Source organism: Alternaria rosae, assembly GCF_020736505.1.
Source record: "Alternaria rosae strain MPI-PUGE-AT-0040 chromosome Unknown BKA58scaffold_2, whole genome shotgun sequence".
Taxonomy (NCBI): Eukaryota; Fungi; Ascomycota; class Dothideomycetes; order Pleosporales; family Pleosporaceae; genus Alternaria; species Alternaria rosae.
Genome location: NW_025763571.1, coordinates 3,746,230 through 3,763,085, shown reverse-complemented (window position 1 = coordinate 3,763,085; position 16,856 = coordinate 3,746,230). Strand labels below are relative to the sequence as shown.

The window sequence follows — 16,856 nt, the reverse complement described above, 5'->3', positions numbered from 1 at the left end:
GTGAATCGAGGTATCAACTAACACGCTTTGCCTCTGTACCTGCGCTGTTGCTCCCTGCATCGTCGCCCGCCCTCGTCATTCCGCCGCCGATTCGATTCCGCCGGAGCTTCAACGACAAGCCCGCCCAACCGCCAACCCCGCCATCGGCCACGGCCAGCAGACACCGCTCCCACTACATCATCCCCAGCACTCACTCACCCACCACCCTCAACCTTGGCGGCGCTACCTCACCCGGGCCCCACGACAAGCTTGACAGCTCGCACACTGAACACCCACAGTACATTGCGTACGAACACAGCAGAGCACTCGCTACTCTTGATCGCACGCCGCTGGTGTCCCGCAATCCTTGTCCAGAATCATGGTAGAAGCCGAAGGCAATCCCACGACGTGGAAATTCACCCAGTACGTACCGCATGCTCCCCATCTCCTTTAGACCCCTCAGCTCAGCTCGGTCGCTGCTGTGCTCGCCACTTAGCTCAAATCGCACTGGAAACGCCACTGACTGGAGCAGGTGCTTCGGCGACAAAGGCGATGTTGAAGACATAACCGAAGGTACGTACTGTTTCTTACCGTTCCGCTCTCTGTACATTCATTAATACCTGCATGCAATTGCTGACAGCGAGCGCAGCCGACATCATCTCAACCGTCGAGTTCGACCAGACGGGTAACTACCTTGCAACCGGCGACAAGGGCGGTCGTGTGGTCTTGTTCGAGAGGAACGAGACGGTATGCCCTTCCCTATCATACTCTCTCGCTGTTTCAAGACTGACAAAGTGTAGAAAAAAACCTGTGAATACAAGTTCCACACCGAGTTCCAATCGCACGAGCCTGAATTCGATTACCTGAAATCTCTCGAGATCGAAGAGAAGATCAACAAGATCAAATGGTGCCGCCGGCAAAACGCCTCACACTACCTGCTCTCTACAAATGACAAGACAATCAAGCTATGGAAGGTATTTGAAAAGTCGCTGAAAGTGGTAGCGGAGAACAACTTGTCACACGAGTTGACACCTGGAGGTGGGGTTGCTGGTGGGGGTGGTCCCGTCAGGAACCCGAATGCACAGTTCCGCAGCGCCACCGATCTGAAGCTCCCACGGCTCACACATCACGACACAGTTGTCGCCGCAGTACCGCGAAAGACGTATGCCAACGCACACGCCTACCACATCAACAGCATATCGGTCAACAGCGACGGCGAGACGTTTATTAGTAGCGATGATTTGCGAATCAACCTCTGGAACCTGAACATCCAGGACCAGAGCTTCAACATCGTCGACATCAAGCCCGCTAATATGGAGGAGCTGACGGAGGTCATCACCGCTGCTGAGTTCCACCCTATCAGCTGCAATTGGTTCATGTACGCAAGCTCTAAGGGTACTATCAAGCTGGCTGATATGCGCGAGAGTGCTCTATGCGACCAGCATGCAAAGCGTAAGCCGTATGTCTTTCTACCTCAGCTAATACTAACCTCACTCTCCAGAATTCGAGCAAGAAGAAGATCCATCTTCGCGATCATTCTTCTCTGAGATCATCTCATCCATATCCGACGTCCGGTTTTCACATGACGGAAGATACATTCTGTCACGCGACTACCTGACTGTCAAGATTTGGGACGTAAACATGGAAAAGACTCCGGTCAAGACCATCCCAATTCATGAACATCTACGACCGAGACTCTGCGACACCTACGAAAACGACAGCATTTTTGACAAGTTCGAGGTTGTTTTCTCTGGGGATGCGAAGAACGTCATGACTGGTAGCTACAACAACAACTTCATGATATACCCATCCGATAACGACAAAGACACCGAGGTAGTTTTGCAGGCCGACAAGTCTGCATTCAAGGCGAAGAAGGTTGGAATCCCAACACCCATGAACTCGTCGACAAGCCCGACAGGCAGCAACACAAGTAAGAAAGGTGGCTCGAGGGCCGGCAGCCCTGCTGCTGGTGCAGTTGGACAGGGCCAACGCATGAGGAAGGAGACGGACGCAGATCAGATCGATTTCAACAAGAAGATCTTACACATGAGCTGGCATCCATTCGAAGACAGCATCGCCATAGCAGCGACAAACAACGTAAGCAAGCCGGTCCTTTTCGTATGATCAATTTCTAACGTCCTACAGCTTTTCGTCTTCTCCGCATTGTAGGGGTAGCCTTGATTCGCGAACATCGCCACGGAATACATGTAAACAGGAGCATCAGCTTGTTGGGTTTCTGGTCATCTTTACTCTTCCATCTTCCTTTCAATGTTGGCAGCAGCCTGCCAGGCGGCGCTAGGATGATAGAACAGGAGCATTCTTGGCGAATCGGCGTGGGAATGCAGATGAGGAACGACGCAATGTGGTTTAACGATCGGGTAACCGCAGAGCAGTGTAGATTGCAACACCACTATAATGACTCTGAGTGGTGCAGAGAAAGAACAAAAGAAACTCTCATCAACACGTCTTGGTGCCACCTCTGCGTGAAACAGTCCAGGACATATCGCAGGTACTAAAAGACTGCGACAAGCAGATGAAAGTTTCACATGTGCTTTGCACCTGTCATGATAGGCGTGAAGCATTCATATACTCAAACTTATTGACGTCTATCATAAATTGTGCGTGAAGATGCCTGTCGAAGCTCTGTTCTAGAAGTTTGCTTGATTCGGCAGTACCTAGGTTGATCCCGTTAGCGCCCGCCGTGAGGCTCATGACATCCCAGACTTCCACGTTGCGTTTCATTTCTCTAGAATTTCTCGCAACGTTCACCATATTGCAAGCCATGCTCAGTACATAAAGGCTTGTGTGCAGTCGTATTCACTTGAGTGTTTCTTGTATGTTGCCTGTGCGATAGAAGATGGTTTTCGCGGAATGCGCTATGCCGTTCTGCACTTGCCAACTTACTGTCATTCAACGCTCACCTACGTCACCTGTCTGACAAGCAACAGATCCATCGTCTTTCGCTTCGAAAAGTGTACACAGCCAAATTCCCGAACAACTGCCCAGGTAATCTGTGCCACCTCTCACGCCACGGGACTGCTATCATGGCCGCTCTTGCGCCCGTCATCAGCAGCTTTTCGCTCATCTTTGGAGGGTGTTGCGCCAATGTAAGAAATTCAGAACCGTCATGATGCCATCACTAAATATGAAAAGGTGTATTGTCTGGAAGCAATAGTAAAGTAAACAGCGTGTAATCCCTAGTAACATCATAATATCTGACACAACCCAGGCAAGAGCCTGACAGTGGCCTACTCATTACGCTCTTTCAATTCGTGTTTACATGTCTCTCGACATTGCACTACCAGTTCGATCCAAACGGTCGTTACTTCATGCGGAGTTCGCCTGTACCATTTCGCAAATGGTGTGTCAGCGCTGCGTTGTTCTTCACCGTCAACATGCTGAACAATTGGGCTTTCGCATTCAACATCTCAGTCCCTGTTCACATCATCCTCAGAAGCTTTGGTAGTGTGACTACTATGGCTGCTGGTTGGTTCCGTGGCAAGAGATACACACCTCTCCAGGTCTTCTCCGTTGCGATTTTGACGCTAGGTGTCATGGTATCAGCATGGGCAGATGCACAGTCAAAGGTACAGTGGAGCGATCAACGACTCATCTATAGACGCTGACCACGGAACTAGGGCAAGAATATGGATGCTTCGAGCTCCGACGAGTCTAATTCTTCTCTACAGGCTGGACTTCTTATCCTGCTCATCGCGCAACTACTCTCTGCATGGATGGGCGCCTATGTCGAGGACGTCTATCGTGAACATGGCAAGGACTGGCAGGCCAACCTCTTCTACTCCCACTTGCTATCCATCCCGTTCTTTGCCGGATTTGCACCGGTATTGACACAACAATTCAAGCGCCTACAGGCCTCGCAGTCATTCAAGGTCCCACCGAAAGTCGCAGAGAACCTCCCGCCGATCGTCAACAGCATCCTGGCCTCAACATCACAGCATGTCATTTACCTCACCGCCAATGCTCTCACCCAACTACTCTGCATCACCGGCGTCAACATGCTCAGCGCCAACACTTCCGCCGTTACCGTTACGATCGTGTTGAATATCAGAAAGCTGGTGAGCTTTCTGCTCAGTATCTGGATATTCGGAAACCAGATGACTGGATTGATGAAAGTCGGCGCTGCCATGGTGTTTGGTGCGGGTGCTTTGTATGGATGGGAAACATCGTATCGCATCCCGCAGCAGAAGAAGTTGGAAGCCGGAAAGGGAAAGAAGGGCCAATGATTCCAGAGTGTTACCACTCGATCCGCTTTCTAGAGCGAGGCGAACACCTCGAACAAGGAGAAAACTGAATACCCTAGAGCTTACATAAACGCTAGATCTCCTAATTTGCCTCTATTATCCTAGCGTAGTCTTTAGATCTGCTCAGTTTTCTCCTTGTGTGAGGTGCGAATACAACTTTGTCCTGCTTGCCGGCAGCGTTTGCAAGGTTGCAAGGAGATAGGCTACGGTGGTATCTCGGGAACATGTAGAGCATGCGAAGATCACGGAGATGCCAATGCCAAGAGCACATAGACGAATATACTTCATCAGACTTCTGTTACCCCTCGCTGGGGGGGGCTGTGATGATGGTGGACCAATGACCGCTAATGCAGGGGCCAAGTGCAAGCGAGAAAGCCCATTAGGGATTGGCTCCTCCGGACCCTGAACTCGCGATTAGGTGTCGTGTTCTTAGAGCGCAACCCCAACTCTCTTTCCAATTCCATCAAATTCGTTCCTTTGTCTATGGGAGGTAGGTGCATTCTCGTAGCCCTCAACGTGTTGCGGCATTAGAAGCTAATGATAGAGTCCACAGGTAGCTTCATCGAGCTATAACCCACCATGTCTTCACCAGCTGGTAGCGTCCGCCAGCGCGCAGGCAAGGACAAGAAGCGAGGAACCTCACCGAACCCGGAAGTCCTCGCCGAGAAGGTCCAGGAGAAAGTCGCCAATGTCGTCGAGAAAGCCAAACCATACAAGCCAGTTCAGCAGGGCGGAGAATGGGACTATAAGCTCGCTATCGCCGTAATGACCGTTCTGGCCTTCATTACGCGGTTCTGGGGCATCAGACATCCTGATCAGGTTGTGTTCGATGAGGTGCACTTTGGAAAGGTGTGTATATCATTGAAGACAGAAAGAGACACGAGGCATGTACAGATCGCTAATTGCACATAGTTCGCTTCCTACTACCTGCAACGAACCTACTTCTTCGATGTCCATCCTCCCCTCGGAAAGCTCCTCTTTGCCTTCGCTGGCTGGCTCGTCGGATACAAGGGCGACTTCCTGTTTGAGAACATTGGCGATTCCTACATTACCAACAAGGTCCCGTATGTCGCATACCGCGCCATGCCCGCCTCGCTCGGTGCTCTTACCGTTCCCATCGTCTTCATGATCATGTGGGAGTCTGGCTACTCGCTACCTGCCTGCATCACTGCCGCCGGTCTGATGCTTTTCGATAACGCCCACATTGGCCAGACGCGTCTGATTCTCCTCGATGCTTCGCTTATTTTCTTCATGGCGCTCTCCGTACTATCCTACATTCGCTTCTACAAGGAGCGTCATAATGCTTTCGGGCGGAAATGGTGGAAGTGGCTCCTTCTGACTGGCATCAGTCTGAGCTGCGTTATCTCCATCAAGTACGTCGGTGTCTTCACGTTCTTCTCCATTGGTGTACCAGTCATGATTGACCTCTGGGACCTGATGGACGTCAACCGGCGACAGGGTGCCTTGACTTTGGCCGAGTTTGGCAAGCACTTTGCTGCTCGCGCTGTTGGCTTGGTCATCGTTCCGTTCTTCCTTTACCTTTTCTGGTTCCAGGTCCACTTCTCCATCCTCACACGATCCGGCCCTGGTGACGACTTCATGACCCCAGAGTTCCAGGAGACTCTGAGCGACAATGTCATGAGCCTTCAATCCGTCGGTATCAACTACTATGATTCCATCACCATCCGTCACAAGGAGACCAAAGTCTACCTTCACAGCCATCCTGACCGCTACCCGCTGCGTTACGATGATGGACGTGTTTCTTCCCAGGGACAGCAGGTTACTGGATACCCCCATAACGACACCAACAACCACTGGCAGGTCCTTCCTTCAAAGCCCCTAGACAGTGAGGTCGGTCAACGCGTCAAGGTCGGCGATGTCATTCGTCTTCGCCATTTGATTACGGACACGGTTCTTCTAACACACGATGTTGCTTCTCCTTACTATCCTACCAACCAGGAATTCACCACTGTGAGCAAGGACGAAGCAACCGGTGCACGCTACAACGACACTCTCTTTGAGCTCAAGGTCGACAAGGGCAAGGGCGATTTCAAGACCATGTCTACTCACTTCAAGCTTGTTCACGTGCCAACCAAGGTCGCCATGTGGACCCACACCAAGCCTCTGCCAGACTGGGCCTACAAGCAAGCTGAGATCAACGGTAACAAGGCAGTTCAGCAGTCCAGCAATGTCTGGTATGTTGATGACATTCCTTCGCTTCCTGCTGAAGATGAGCGCAACAAGAAGGAACCAAAGCAGGTCAAGCACTTGGGCTTCCTCAGGAAGTGGGTTGAGCTCCAACGTGCCATGTTCTACCACAACAACGCCTTGACCAGCTCGCATCCATACGCATCCCAGCCCATCTCTTGGCCCTTTCTACTTCGCGGTGTGTCTTTCTGGACTCACAACGACACTCGCCAGCAGATCTACTTCCTGGGTAACCCCATTGGATGGTGGCTCGCTTCCTCGCTTCTTGCTGTATTTGCTGGTATCATTGGCGCCGACCAGCTGGCTCTCCGCCGTGGCATGGATGCCCTCGATGAGCGTAAGTTACCACTTTCATACACGAAACCCAGGCTATTCGCTTTTGTATTGGCATTTGTATTTGAAGGGGAGGTTCTAACATTCATGTCTGCAGGCACTCGCTCCCGTCTCTACAATTCCACTGGATTCTTCTTCCTCACCTGGGCTGCCCATTACATCCCCTTCTACATCATGGGTCGTCAGCTCTTCTTGCATCACTACCTTCCCGCGCATCTTGCGTCTTGTCTAGTCACTGGTGCTCTGGTAGAATTCGTGTTCTGCATCGAGCCCCAGGATCCTGATATGCCAGCCTCCGTCAAGGGCCACCGCCGCACTCACTCGAAGCCTGTTCGCGAGCGTGTTGCCTCTTCTAGCCTGATGGGCAGCTGGATCGCCATGGGTGTCATCCTCGCCGCCGCCTTCTGGTGCTTCCTCTTCTTCGCACCGCTCACGTATGGTAGCCCTGGCCTTACTGTTCCCCAAGTTCAGTCGAGGAAGTGGCTTGGATATGACCTCCACTTTGCCAAATAGATGGAGCATAAGTGAAGGATCCGCACCGGATTGAGGTTGGGATGTTTTCTATTGGATCAACTAGGGTAAAATACCGCACAACACGGAGTGTTGGTTGTGTGGATTAGGGTCTTCTATGTATTTTAGTGTGTTCTCTTTTGACGGGGCTGAGTAGAGGTTACGCCTTTGAGCACGCAAATATTCTCCTATGTAATAGACATAAATATGGTGGTGAACAGTTCATGGTTCGGCCATCAATTTATAAGTTCACAGATCCATAAAATCACCTTTGCAGTGCATTTGTCATACTCTCGAAGGGCCTGAGCCAAAGATGATAACATGCAACTAGAGCTATGTAATTGTACTCATGCGAGGCAGTGGAAGACAGCATGACATCTACATCGTAGCGATTGGCTTTGCAGTTCCCATGATCTAAATGCCTCCATGCAGCTTCCAGACGCAATCCAAGCCCATCTCTACAGTGCGTGTGCCAAAGCAACAGCTATCGCCCAGGTCACCCTCATCCCATTCGTCCTTACGCGGCGTCTTAACTTTCCGCTGCAAAAGCCAATCATCGTAACTCTCATCATCATGACGTTCAACCTCTACTTGCTCCGTAATACCAACTCCGCTACTCTCCTCCTCAAAACTCAAACTCGCCTCGAAAACGCTCAACATCCATGCCGGGACCCACGATATCGGAAAGATCCCTACGGCCCATCTGGCCAAAGACCCTCCGTAACGTATCGTACAGGTTTGTGCTTTGGTTCTGGTGGATCATGTTGTCTAGTTGGCTATCCGAGACGCCTTCGCCAACGACTTCCCTAGCTTTCTCCTTGCCTTCGCGCTCTACGACTTTATGCATGGCTAGTGCGCCGAGCAAGTGCTGTGCGGCTTCTGTGTAGCAACCGATGTTGATACACGACACGCCGAGGTTGTAGCGTGCGCGGACAAAGTTTGGTCGGAGAGCGAGAGCGCGCGAGTAGGCGTCGATGGCTTCTTCGCTGCGGCCGGAGTTTGCAAGGGTGGCACCGAGACGGTTCCAGAGGAGGTGGACTTGTGATGAGGAGTTTGAGACACCGGATTCGGTGGACGCGAGGGCGGCGCCGAAACAGTCGACGGCTTTGTCGTATTCTTCTACGCCGTAGAAAAGTACGCCTAAGCCTACTTGCACATCGGGGTCCATTTGCTCGCCGGTTGGCGAGAGTTGTGCGGCTTGGATGAAAAGGTTGGTGACTTTCTCGTGAAGTACGTGGCGATCTGTGAAGCCCATCTCGGCATCTGAAGAGAGTGGCTCTTTGATGAGTGATGGGTACTTGGTGGCCAGCCAGCGTTCCAGTGTCCGGTATGCAGTGCTCTCGTAGCCTTCGTTCGTGTAAGATACGGCCAGACCCATCAGCGCCTCCAAATTCGACGGATCCTGCTTCAGAGCATGTTCCAGGGCTCTTATAGCTGGTGTCTCCTTCTCGTTCTGCGCTTGCGACTCTCCCAACCTTACCCAGGCTGCAATGTGATTCGGGTCTTTCTGAACGGCTGCCTCGAATGCTAGGGCCGCCAGTGAGAGGTTACCACCGTCTTCCATTATCTTGACACCTTCTTCAAACGGATTCGTGACGTTCTTGAAGAGATTCTCTTGTTCGAATAGGTAGTCGCCCATGGCTGGATCGCGGACCGAGTGTGTGTTTAACCCGTCGAAGCCTTCCCATTGATCCATGTCGCCCATGTGTCCTTCGACGAAATTCTCCTCGTTGGCAAGTTGCCTAGCGTATTCAGTCTCAGCTTGGATACCCTTCCAAATGGACTCGAAATCGTCGAGATCAACGGCATCTTTCTCTACTGACCTGTCCATTTCGTTCAGCTCTGCCTCCATGGCCTTGTTCGCCTCGGCGTCAAGAGCGCTCAGGTCCTGCTGGTCTGTCTGTTCGAGTTGTGCGAACTGGGCCTCCCAATCCTGATCGTCGAGCTCCACCATGCGCCCTTTGCCTTTGCCGGAGTCCTGCATGGGTTGCTGAAAGTTTTGTGGTGCATATGGCTGCTGCATCATACCCATACCGCCCATTCCCATTCCCATGCCGCCCATACCCATGCCCATTCCGTACATGGGCCGCTGGTATCCCGTCATCGAAGGCTGAGAAGCGGTAGTCGGGCTCGCCGTCCGCGCGTTCGGGTTCATCTGCTGGAACTTTGCGAATTCGGCAGGGTTAAATCCTGCTGGTCTTTCTTGCATGGCTGGCCCTCCCATCTGTGGCGCCTGCATGCCTGGATCGAACTCTGCTGCCCATGCTGGCGATCCGCTGTGCTGTGTCCGCTCCAACTCTCGTCGCATTTGCTCCATAGCGAATGGAGACGCGGGACCGGGCCCTTGTGGAAGTTGTACATTCTGGTTCATGAACTCATTCATCATCTATGAATCGTATGGTTAGCCATGATTTCTATTTGTTCGCCCTCCTGCTCTGGCTCCCAACTTACGCCGTCTGACGGGCCGCCCATCTGCTGGCTTCGCATGCCCTCCTGCATTCCTCCGGGGCCCCGCCCGACCAGGCGGTCTCTCTGTAACGACTTGTCGTCCTGCACATGTTTGGTGAACTGGCTGAGCGGGTTTGCGCCCGTCGAGCATTCTGCGCCGCCGAGAAAAGACATCGCGAAAGGTAGAAGATTGTGAAATTGTGAGCGAGTTTTATGACGCGATCAACAGTGAAGAGGAGGTGTATGTACAAGTCGGGCGGCGAGCGGGTGCCAGAGGCGCGTCGGCCGGTCTAATTGATCAGCATGTGGAGAAGCTACGCGGGGCGGCCGAGGTCGCAAATAACCGCCACACAGAGCGAGTGAATCCGAGCTTACACAGTAGAGTTATGCGGCAGCACTTGGGTAAACTTCAACAAACAGAATGCACCATGATACGGATAAGTGCTGTACATCGTAAGAGTTTCATTAGACCGATTTGCTTCTCTAGACCTAGACCCTAATACCATGTACAAAAGAAGAGGGGAATATAACAACGCCGGACGCTCTTCCATTATGATACACAAGACCCACCTATCAACACAGCATGCAGCCGACAGGACGCATGTCCCAGTCGTGTAGTCGTACAGATACGTCGACCATTTCCTCCATACATCATTCGTTGTAGAAGCGTGGGGCAACCGTCCCATTGCATGTAATTAGTCCTTGGCCTCCTTTAATCCTCGTCTCTTAATCCTCCTGGGTAGAATCCGAGCGCTTGTTGTCGCGCTGGTTTTGGGTGCCAGACTTGCTGAAGTCGACGCGGAGTTGCCTTCCGTAGATGGTCTTCTCCTTCAAGACTTCCCTAGCCTTGGTGGCGCTAGCGACATCGATGAAGTCTGCGTGAGCGAAGCCTCTAGGCTGGCCGGTCCTCCTGTCAATGGCGACACGGACATCCATGACGTTGCGAATATCGCGGAAGAGGTCGTTGAGGTCTTTGTCTGACATCTCGAAGGACATGTTGCCGATGAAGAGGGTCTTGGAGGGAGGGTTTTGCTCGAAGCTGCCAGAGGCGCTGTTACGGGTCCTGGAGTTGGGCTTGGGCGCGTGGAATTGGACAACGAGGTTGCGGCCTTCGAAGACCTGCATGTCGAGGTTGTCAATGGCAGCTTGGGCGTCTGCGATATTCTTGAATTCAACGTATCCGAAACTGCACGAGGATTAGTGTCTATTTCCCGAAACTGGGCCATCTAACATACCCTCTGCTCAAACCCCGGTTGTCGTAGACAATCTTGGTGCTCTCAAGCTCACCGAACTTGGAGAAGACACGCTTCAGCTGCTCTGCGGAAACCTCGTAGTACAGGTTGCCAATGTACAGCATGTTGTTCGGGGTGGTGTTCCTTTCAGTCCGGGGCTTTCGTGACCTCGAGGCATTCTCTGCGGTCTCGGCAGCAGCAGCCAATGCATCCGCGCCAACAGTAGCAGAGGCGTCAGTAGGCTTGGCCTGCACCTGCTCCTGCGCCGGCGTCAGGTTCTCTTCGACCGGTGCCTCAGCCGCTGTCTGCGCAAAGTTCTCGTCCGCCGTCCTGGCGTCATCGCTGGCGAATCGTCGCTGGAAGGACGCAATTGACCATTGCTGTTGCCTCAGGCGGAAAGCCGAGGGGGTTATGGTGTTGATGGATCGCGGCTTCGCAAGGAACGCCTTGGAAGGCGACGCGGTGATGGCGCGAACGGCAGTACGGCGGAGAAGAAACCTGCATTGCCATATCAGGATCACGATCACAATTGCGGACGAGGCGATTCTTACATTCTGGCGATATGGGTGAAGTTGGCAAATGTGAATTTGTTGCTAAAAGTCGGAATACCGTAAATTTTTGGGCATGGATCATTGATTCGCGCTAAGCACTAAGCACGTGAGCGGCGTTATCTCAAGGCTTTCGACATGTATTGAACTTCTTGATGACGTATTGCACCTTTCGAATACCATTTCAACGCTTTTGTGCTAGATTTCCCTTTCGTACGATACAAAACGATGCATTCAGTGCCTGGTGTCCCTCGCAGGGTGTCAATCCCAACACAGGCTGCTTGCTGACTTTGTGGGGTACTCGCATCGGCATGAGGGGCACTTCCCAAGCCTAGCTGCCCTGTGTGCAAATGATTTCAACTATTCCTTACCCCAGTCCAGGCCAGTCTCGTCATAATTCGAATTAGAAGACAATAACACACATGAAGGCTTCACATGCAAGTGAATGTTGTTGTTGGCCAGAATGACTCTCGGAAAGGATCCCTTGACCCTGCCGATAACATCACAGGCCGAGGATAGAGGGGCCTAGTCTAGTAACCTTCCCTAAATGAAACGTGATTGCTTGTAGCCTCTATATCTTGCTCGCCATGGGTTACGTACTCCTGCTGGAACAGTAAGCAGATTAAGTATACCATGGAGTCATCGAACCCATAATTCACAAAATGGCACGGGGCCAGGCGACAGGCCGGCCGTCTCCGAGGCGCGTTCCTGGTGAGGCTCGTCTTAAAGTTTGTGTTCGCTCTAGCAACCACAACTACCACCTCTCTATCGCACCATGCTGAAAGGTAGTGCAGTTCAATGCCCCCATACAAAAACCATTGGAGACTGACTTGAGGAATAGGAGCTTTTTCTGCTGATGCAGACGCGTCGCCCGACTTTGGCCCTGCCCACGATGACCAGATCCCCTCCTCTGAAGAAGAAGAGCTGAGCCATGACTTCTCCGAAACTGAAGCTGGTGGTAGCGGGCGCACACGACTAGACAATGGTGCGACTGCAACAGCCCAGGAGAATGCTGGTACTAGCGATGAGGAAGAGGAGGACAATGGCATGCTGCCCCGCGACAAGCAGCGACGAACCGCCTTCTACGACTATACTGCGGAGAAGCAGATGAGCCACACAGAGGCCAAGCAGTTCTACCAGCGTCACCAACTAGAGACACAATATGGAGGCTCGCAGGCGGGCGATACGTACAGCCCTGCTATGCGCGCAAAGACATTCCCCGCCAACTTTGGCGGCACAGACGGTGTGGACTTCCACGGCAAGGCAGAAAGCATTCGCTCTAGGAAGAGCAATGTCACGCTCGCAAATCAAGGGCATCGATCCAACTTGCCTATCGGGTTGTCACACACAGAGCAGTCACAGGACCCGCGCCGACACACGACTCAACACGGAGCCAACACTGCAGGTACCGGCAACGAAGGCGACGCTTTTCTCCAAGCTGATCAACAAGCCCGATCGCACGCGCAACACCCCGCTCTCCCTCACGAAGAAAAGCCACTTCTGGCTGAAGAAGGCATCCACGGTGCGGGCGCTGGCATTGGTGTTGGCACAGGAGCAGGAGGCTTCGCAATGAACGATTCCAGTATCACCTCTGAGCTTAGCTCCATCTATACGAATATCCAGAAAGTGCTAGATCTACGTCACAAGTACATCCGCTTGTCTCTGCAGCGCAACTTCGATAACCCCAAAGATGATCCAGCTTGGCGCATCTACCCCACCCCTCCTGAGCCAGTGTGGAACGACTCCTCTAAACAGCGTCGCAACGCAGGCGGCAGCAGCTTGCAGAACAGCGGCATTCTTGAGCCTAATGAACCAGCCAAACCACCTCGCAAGATGGGAACAAACATTGGTGAGGACTTCCATCTGGAAGACTGTCTTCCCGTACCTGGTCCCGGAGAGATGTCGTTTCGTCTGGACAGCAGCGGTGTCTACCAAGTGTACGAGACCGTCAAGTCCGCTGAGTTGGATACGCCCATCGTATCAATCCCCACATTGCGCGAATTCTACATCGATCTCGATTCCATCCTTGATATATCCTCCGACGGACCGAGCAAGAGCTTTGCTTTCCGTCGGCTCCAATATCTTGAAGGCAAATTCAATCTTTACTACTTGTTGAATGAATATCAAGAGACAGCCGATACCAAGAAAGTGCCGCACAGAGACTTTTACAACGTCCGAAAGGTCGACACCCACGTTCACCATTCTGCATGTATGAACCAGAAGCATCTGCTGCGCTTCATCAAGTCCAAGATGAAGAAGTCTCCAGATGAGGTGGTACTCTTCCGTGATGGCAAACACCTCACGCTGAGGGAAGTCTTTGAGTCGATTAACTTGACAGCGTACGATCTAAGTATTGATACTCTAGATATGCATGTGAGTAGATGTACCCGACATCACGGTATTTTGCTGACTTTCCAGGCTCACACAGATTCGTTCCACCGATTCGACAAGTTCAACTTGAAGTATAACCCGATCGGTGAATCACGTCTACGAACCATTTTCCTAAAGACAGACAACTTTGTCAAGGGCCGATACTTAGCAGAAATCACCAAGGAAGTCATCTCAGATCTTGAAGCCAGCAAGTACCAGTTCGTGGAATGGCGCATCTCCATCTACGGGCGAGACATTGAAGAGTGGGATAAGCTGGCAGCTTGGGTCATTGACAACAAGTTGTTCTCGCCCAACGTCCGCTGGCTGATCCAAGTACCTCGTTTGTTTGACGTGTACAAAGCGACCGGTCTCATGGATAACTTCCAGCAAGTCATTGTAAACGTGTTCCAGCCACTGTTCGAGGTTACCAAAGATCCATCAAGCCATCCTAAGCTTCACGTTTTCTTGCAAAGGGTCATTGGATTCGATAGTGTCGACGATGAGAGTAAAGTCGAGCGACGCGTTTACCGGAAATTTCCGTTCCCGAACGAATGGGCTACGAAGCAGAACCCGCCCTACAGCTACTGGATGTACTACCTTTTCGCCAACATCTCATCACTCAACGTATGGAGAAAGCAGCGCGGCTTCAACACCTTCCTCTTGCGCCCTCACTGTGGAGAGGCTGGTGACACCGATCATTTGGCTGCCGCAGTACTATGCTGCCATAGCATCAGTCACGGTCTTTTGCTCCGTAAGGTGCCTCTTCTCCAATACATCTTCTATCTTGAACAGATTGGTGTCGCTATGTCGCCTCTTAGCAACAACGCACTGTTCCTGGCGTACGAACGTAACCCGTTCCTGAGCTACTTCAGACGTGGTCTCAACGTCTCGCTTTCAACAGATGATCCTCTACAGTTTGCCTTTACGAAGGAGCCTCTCATCGAAGAGTACTCCGTCGCTGCGCAAATTTACAAGCTGAGTGCTGTGGACATGTGCGAGCTAGCCAAGCATTCTGTTGAGCAGAGCGGCTTTGAGCATGTTGTCAAGCAGAAATGGTTAGGCAGTAACTACCATCTCCCTGGTGTTGCGGGTAACGATATGGCAAGATCCAATGTGCCTAGTATCCGTGAGGCGTTCCGACACGAGACGCTCATGGGTGAATTAGCTATGTAAGTCTCGGGCAGGACAATAATACCTTCCCATTCTAGTACTAATACCGAACAGGATCGACCGCTACACGCGCGCTGCACAATCTGGACGTCATGATCTCACCAGCTCTAATCTGCAATCGGAAGTGCCACAGACGCCGAAGTCACTCCAAGGAACTCACCCCACCTCTCCTACCCATGCATCCGCCGGTGGCAACCAAGTGTTCTCCAAACTACCTCCAGCCCAAATCGCTCGGCTCAAGCCCTCCGCCTCGACAACCGACACGGGTAGTGTCCAAGGCCAACCAGCTTCGCCTTCGGGTACCAAGGACGGCGCCAGCTCTAGTATCACTGTCAATCCTAACACGATGTCCGTCGTTCAGCCAACAGAACCTGAAGAGCCGGATCAGGGACTGACACGCTCAACAAGCACTGTCACATTGGATGGGGAGCCTAGACTGTTTCCCGGCATTGTTAGCAGCAGGAGTAGAAGACGGAGCACTAGGACTAGCCAGGCTGAGGATGGAGATATGACCAGTTCGCGTTTGAGGTTCCGGACGGGTGATCAGGAAAGTGTTATGGAGGAGCGGGATACAGATGATGAGGATTAGAACGTCACTGGGTTGTTGGATACTGTGTACACTCAACAATGGGATGCCGACCATGAATGATACATGGCTTGACTCATGATATTGGCATCTTCTCTTCATTATGATGCTCGATAGAGTCTCGCTCGATGCAGCTGGTAGTAACACAAGGACGCCCGCTTTGCTAGAATGAACCAAAACAACCAAAACACCTTCTCTTCTACCACTCACGAGTTGAGGTTCCGTGAATAACAGTCCAGACACCATGCGTCCCCTTCTTCTCCAACTTCTACTATGCACTTCTTGCATATCGCCTTGCTGCACCCTACACACTGCCTCGCACAGATGAAACAGGTTCGGCCTTCGCATCTCCTACAATCGAGGTAGTTTTCCAGGTCTTTCCGTCGCTTGGGTGCCTTGTTGCAGGCGTGACAAGATCGCAGGTCAGAAACGGCGTGTGATTGATTTTGGCAGGGCGACGGGGCATCCAAATCGACGTCCATTAGATGTGATGTTGACTTGACGAGAGACGCTTTCGGACTGAGGCGTTTGAGTTGCTTGACCGGCCGGCGTTCTGATGTGTATTCGTGTGGTCTTGAGGGGAAGAGGGCGTAGGGTAGGTTGTTGTTGCTTTCGAAAGGCGGGGTATTGTGGAGATGGAGGCGGTTAGAGTCGCGACTGGGTGATGAGCGATGTTGGCGGGGCATGCTGCTGGGCTGTTAGCGGTAGAGCTTTATTTTGAATAGAGTGTTGGTGCATACTGTTGCGGTCCGTCGTCGCCTGCCATTCTCTTTCTCTTGCCCAGGCCGGCGGCGTGTTGATCGTGGGCCATGGTATGCCAGTAGTTGGTGGCGGTGTCGTATTGGCGCTCGTGCGGTGTATTGGGACCGAACAAGTCAGAGGTGATGTAGACCATAGTGGCGGCGAATTCGCAGTGGTGGTGAGGGTGAGCGGAGAAGCTGTTGTCGGCGTCAAAGGCGGAAAGAGCTGGAACGTGCAGCGGCGGCGTCAACACAGAACAGAGGCTTGGATGCAAAACAGGACAAAGGGTATCGCAGACGACGGCGCTAAAGCAAAGGGACAGGAATGGGCCGAAAGGAGCGATGAGGGCCGCGATGGTGCTCAGGACGGACCGGAGGGCGATGGGAGGATGTTGTCGGCCCTTGGAAGTTGGCCGCGCGATGCTCGGCGACGTACCTGACTAGCCGGCCCAGGCAGCCAAACAGCATGT

The 16,856-nt window shown here is 52.4% G+C and overlaps 6 protein-coding genes across 6 annotated transcripts; 3 read left to right on the top strand and 3 right to left on the bottom strand.

Moving 5' to 3' along the window:
* Positions 1-6: 6 nt before the first annotated feature.
* Positions 7-2,442, top strand: BKA58DRAFT_378095 (WD40-repeat-containing domain protein). Its single transcript, XM_046169672.1, has 6 exons — positions 7-402; positions 512-552; positions 629-726; positions 780-1,431; positions 1,481-2,076; positions 2,125-2,442. The coding sequence occupies exons 1-6, from the start codon at positions 359-361 to the stop codon at positions 2,146-2,148; spliced, it is 1,455 nt and encodes a 484-aa protein (XP_046029685.1). The 5' UTR covers positions 7-358; the 3' UTR covers positions 2,149-2,442.
* A 2,142-nt stretch (positions 2,443-4,584) lies between these two features.
* On the top strand, positions 4,585-7,551 carry BKA58DRAFT_466478 (Dolichyl-phosphate-mannose-protein mannosyltransferase-domain-containing protein). Its single transcript, XM_046175014.1, has 4 exons — positions 4,585-4,735; positions 4,799-5,090; positions 5,154-6,786; positions 6,880-7,551. Exons 2-4 carry the CDS (start codon positions 4,821-4,823, stop codon positions 7,293-7,295), a joined length of 2,319 nt encoding a protein of 772 aa, XP_046029684.1. The 5' UTR covers positions 4,585-4,735; positions 4,799-4,820; the 3' UTR covers positions 7,296-7,551.
* A 32-nt stretch (positions 7,552-7,583) lies between these two features.
* Positions 7,584-10,056, bottom strand: BKA58DRAFT_378091 (uncharacterized protein). Its single transcript, XM_046169671.1, has 2 exons — positions 9,744-10,056; positions 7,584-9,678 (listed from the first exon to the last, which is right to left on the bottom strand). Exons 1-2 carry the CDS (start codon positions 9,912-9,914, stop codon positions 7,918-7,920), a joined length of 1,932 nt encoding a protein of 643 aa, XP_046029683.1. The 5' UTR covers positions 9,915-10,056; the 3' UTR covers positions 7,584-7,917.
* Positions 10,057-10,173: 117 nt separating this feature from the next.
* BKA58DRAFT_104277 (RNA binding domain-containing protein) lies at positions 10,174-11,787 on the bottom strand. The gene is made up of 3 exons (XM_046163801.1): positions 11,524-11,787; positions 10,976-11,470; positions 10,174-10,926 (listed from the first exon to the last, which is right to left on the bottom strand). Coding segments are annotated over exons 1-3 (957 nt in total). The 5' UTR covers positions 11,526-11,787; the 3' UTR covers positions 10,174-10,466.
* A 508-nt stretch (positions 11,788-12,295) lies between these two features.
* On the top strand, positions 12,296-15,649 carry BKA58DRAFT_398848 (uncharacterized protein; the record flags this gene model as incomplete). The annotated part of the gene is made up of 4 exons (XM_046171508.1): positions 12,296-12,305; positions 12,362-13,893; positions 13,939-15,059; positions 15,115-15,649. The coding sequence occupies 4 exons, from the start codon at positions 12,296-12,298 to the stop codon at positions 15,647-15,649; spliced, it is 3,198 nt and encodes a 1,065-aa protein (XP_046029681.1).
* Positions 15,650-15,750: 101 nt separating this feature from the next.
* BKA58DRAFT_104284 (uncharacterized protein) lies at positions 15,751-16,644 on the bottom strand. The gene is made up of 2 exons (XM_046163802.1): positions 16,387-16,644; positions 15,751-16,333 (listed from the first exon to the last, which is right to left on the bottom strand). Exons 1-2 carry the CDS (start codon positions 16,539-16,541, stop codon positions 15,853-15,855), a joined length of 636 nt encoding a protein of 211 aa, XP_046029680.1. The 5' UTR covers positions 16,542-16,644; the 3' UTR covers positions 15,751-15,852.
* Positions 16,645-16,856: the final 212 nt, after the last annotated feature.

What these genes read in the sequence shown, in the direction of transcription:
- BKA58DRAFT_378095 (XM_046169672.1), top strand. Translation starts at nt 359, where the DNA reads ATGGTAGAAGCCGAAGGCAATCCCACGACGTGGAAATTCACCCA. An exon ending in ACGACGTGGAAATTCACCCA is followed by an intron (nt 403 to 511) that starts GTACGTACCGCA and finishes TGACTGGAGCAG; the next exon opens with GTGCTTCGGCGACAAAGGCG. An exon ending in TGTTGAAGACATAACCGAAG is followed by an intron (nt 553 to 628) that starts GTACGTACTGTT and finishes CAGCGAGCGCAG; the next exon opens with CCGACATCATCTCAACCGTC.
- BKA58DRAFT_466478 (XM_046175014.1), top strand. Translation starts at nt 4,821, where the DNA reads ATGTCTTCACCAGCTGGTAGCGTCCGCCAGCGCGCAGGCAAGGACAAG. An exon ending in ATGAGGTGCACTTTGGAAAG is followed by an intron (nt 5,091 to 5,153) that starts GTGTGTATATCA and finishes AATTGCACATAG; the next exon opens with TTCGCTTCCTACTACCTGCA. An exon ending in CATGGATGCCCTCGATGAGC is followed by an intron (nt 6,787 to 6,879) that starts GTAAGTTACCAC and finishes TCATGTCTGCAG; the next exon opens with GCACTCGCTCCCGTCTCTAC.
- BKA58DRAFT_378091 (XM_046169671.1), bottom strand. Translation starts at nt 9,914, where the DNA reads ATGTCTTTTCTCGGCGGCGCAGAATGCTCGACGGGCGCAAACCCGCTC. An exon ending in TGGGCGGCCCGTCAGACGGC is followed by an intron (nt 9,679 to 9,743) that starts GTAAGTTGGGAG and finishes TACGATTCATAG; the next exon opens with ATGATGAATGAGTTCATGAA.
- BKA58DRAFT_104277 (XM_046163801.1), bottom strand. An exon ending in AACCGGGGTTTGAGCAGAGG is followed by an intron (nt 10,927 to 10,975) that starts GTATGTTAGATG and finishes ATCCTCGTGCAG; the next exon opens with TTTCGGATACGTTGAATTCA.
- BKA58DRAFT_104284 (XM_046163802.1), bottom strand. Translation starts at nt 16,541, where the DNA reads ATGGTCTACATCACCTCTGACTTGTTCGGTCCCAATACACCGCACGAG. An exon ending in GGCGACGACGGACCGCAACA is followed by an intron (nt 16,334 to 16,386) that starts GTATGCACCAAC and finishes ACAGCCCAGCAG; the next exon opens with CATGCCCCGCCAACATCGCT.